This window comes from Microcebus murinus, chromosome 2, assembly GCF_040939455.1.
Source record: "Microcebus murinus isolate Inina chromosome 2, M.murinus_Inina_mat1.0, whole genome shotgun sequence".
Taxonomy (NCBI): Eukaryota; Metazoa; Chordata; class Mammalia; order Primates; family Cheirogaleidae; genus Microcebus; species Microcebus murinus.
In genome coordinates this window covers 106,891,575-106,894,354 of record NC_134105.1, presented here as the reverse complement: position 1 = coordinate 106,894,354, position 2,780 = coordinate 106,891,575, and the positions used below count along the sequence as shown (strand labels likewise).

The following is a 2,780-nucleotide window of genomic DNA, read 5'->3' as shown; positions in this document are numbered from 1 at the left end:
TTGTGCACTTCCAAGAGGCTTTTCAGAGTCTCCAGGATATAGATTTATCTCCCAGCCTCTCCGGCCCTCTTTTTATGGCAGAAAAGCCTTCCTATAGCTTCTTTCATGTCTTTGTTTCTCAGGCTGTATATGATGGGGTTGAGGAACGGAGCAAGGATCACAAAAGTGACAGCAATTGCTGTGTCCCAAAACACTGAGTAAGTGGCCGAGAATCGCAAATACATCACAGCCACACTGCCAAAAAATAGCAAGAACACAGCAAGGTGGGCAGCACAGGTGGAAAAGGCCTTGTGACGGCCCTCGGCCGAGGGCATCCCCAGAATCACCATGATGATCCGGACGTAGGATAGGGCGATGACCAGGAAGGAGGCCAGGATCTCTACCGCATGGATGGCGTCCACGATGACCACCAGGGAGGTGTCTGTGCAGGCCAACCTCAGCACAGGGGTGAAGTCACAGAATATCTGGTGGATCTGGTTGGAGCCACAGAAGGGCAGGGTGGCAATCCATGCGATCTCAGGGAGCACAAGGAGAAAGCCACAGAGGCAGGATCCAGCTGTCAGCTGGATACAGAATTTGTGAGTCATGATGGTTGGATAACGGAGAGGATTGCAGATGGCGATGTACCTGTCGATGGCCATTGCTGTCAGGACACAGCCTTCTGTGATGCCGAGAGAGTGGAAGAAGTACATCTGCATGAGGCAGCCAATCAGGGAGATGGTCTTCTGCTCACTGACTAGGCTGGAGAGCATCTTGGGGATGGTGGTCGTGGTATACCAGATCTCCAGGAAGGAGAGGACGCTGATAAAGAAATACATTGGGGTGTGCAGGGCTATGTCCACCTGGATGACAATGAATATCATTAGATTCCCAGTTATGATAAACCCATACATGAGAAGCAAGGGGATAAAGAATAAGAGGCCACCTTCATGAAGACGTGGGAACACAGAGAAGAGGAACTCAGCCACCATGGTCTGATTCCCAGTGGTCATCAACTTTGTTATCTGTAAACAAAAGAAAGGATACAGAGAAACTCCTAGAATTGGAATGTTGATTACCCATTGAATATTGCTTCACTCCTTTCTCTAATCAGTTACTTCGGCTCATTCTGGAATCCTAAACAAGCCATTTAGAAATATCTCTCCAGCTGTATCCCATGCTTGAAGCATCTGAAATATTTGCTTTGGGACCCCTAAATGAGCTTTTTCGAAAATATCTTCAATTGATGTGAAGAAGACACGAATCAACACACAGCTGTAATTCTCTGGAAATAATTTTTGGAGGTTCAAAAAATATTTTTCTTTAATTTCTGAGTCCTTCTCTTCGCTCCCTGTTCTGCTGTGTTAAGCCTTAAAATTTGTACCCTAATTTTTAACTGTCTCTATTCCTGTTCTTCAGAAGTTATTTTTTAAAAAATAACAGAGACATTATCAGGAACCCTTCTCCCCCAAATTCTTTATGTTGCTTTCCCCATCTTTTGCAGCACTGATATCTATCAATAGCCTGAGGCTGGCTGAAGAATTCATCTTCATAGCCCTGTATTTTTTCTGTTGGTTTCAGAGTAGCATGTCTGTTTCTCATTGGATGACAAGTCAGTAAATATGCTCTTCACATCCTCTGCTTTCTCTCTAACTCCCCCTTCTCCTTCTCTATTAGTGGATGATGCTGATAGCTGTTCAAACCAAGAGCCAGGATGACCTTGTACCTGATGAGTGGCCATTGATTGATTTCTGGATAAGCATGTAACTCCATCTCCAAATCTCTCATCCCTTCCATGAAGGCCACATTGAACAGCCAAGAGAAGGACTTCATTCTGAACTTAAAAATATCATTTCTACCATAATTATGGCTACTTTGGGAAAGAAGTGTCACAAAAATCAGCTGCAATTAAAATCAGACCAGCATCTACCTGTTGGGCTGAAAGGGCAACTAAAATTTTTGCAAGGCTAACTAAGGTCACTGATAACAGTGCATTACCTCTCACCTTCACTATTTTAATATCTTTTTCACTGGTCTTCTTACCTGTAAGGGTCATGCTACAGATGAATATTCCTAAGCATGGTTTTTACTTCCCCTTTTCTTTTCTAATACATTCAAAGATAAAGGGCAAGGGTCTTAGCCTGATAATCATTGCCTTCTCTAATCTGGTTCCAATCAAATTTTGGAGGCATATATTCTCCTACATACTCAGCAGCTCAGCCAAATAGGACCAGTGTCTTGCATTTCTATTTTGCTTATGCCATTTCTTCTCTTAATTTTCCTGATTGCCTCCTATTGGAATCTCAGATGCCAGTGTCCACTAAAGGTTCCCATTGTCATGGAAGTCTCACGGATCCCCACTGCCAGTGCTAATCACTCTCTCCTCGGATCCTAAAAGTGCTTTATTTTCTCTCTTATAACATCTTGCACATTCTTTCTTGAATTTTAAATATTTACATTTCAGCATTATCTCACCCAAGTAGACTGAAAGCTCCTTAAGGGGAATCAATCATACGGGAGAAATCAAATAGTGTTATCCAAGAATTCCCATGTAATGGTCATGATGCTAGGCACTTTAGCTATTTCACTTCACCTATTTTTAACTCATTTATTTCTGCCTATAATAGATTGTTATTGTTGTTTTACTGGTAGAAATATTGAGAACCAGAGAAGAGAAATAACTTGTCCAAATTCACATAGCTAGGATACAAAGCAATAACTGGGAAGCCAGGTCTGTTAGTCTTAGAAGTCCACTACTATTCTTTATGTGTCAGTGGGAAATAAAGGTCAGGATTCATCAG

General features: G+C 42.4%; 1 protein-coding gene across 1 annotated transcript; it reads right to left on the bottom strand.

Annotated features, from left to right (window-relative positions):
- OR6K6 (olfactory receptor family 6 subfamily K member 6) lies at positions 1-1,172 on the bottom strand. Its single transcript, XM_012752352.3, has one exon. The coding sequence runs from the start codon at positions 990-992 to the stop codon at positions 45-47; it is 948 nt and encodes a 315-aa protein (XP_012607806.2). The 5' UTR covers positions 993-1,172; the 3' UTR covers positions 1-44.
- Between the last annotated feature and the right edge of the window lie 1,608 nt (positions 1,173-2,780).

What these genes read in the sequence shown, in the direction of transcription:
- OR6K6 (XM_012752352.3), bottom strand. Translation starts at nt 992, where the DNA reads ATGACCACTGGGAATCAGACCATGGTGGCTGAGTTCCTCTTCTCTGTG.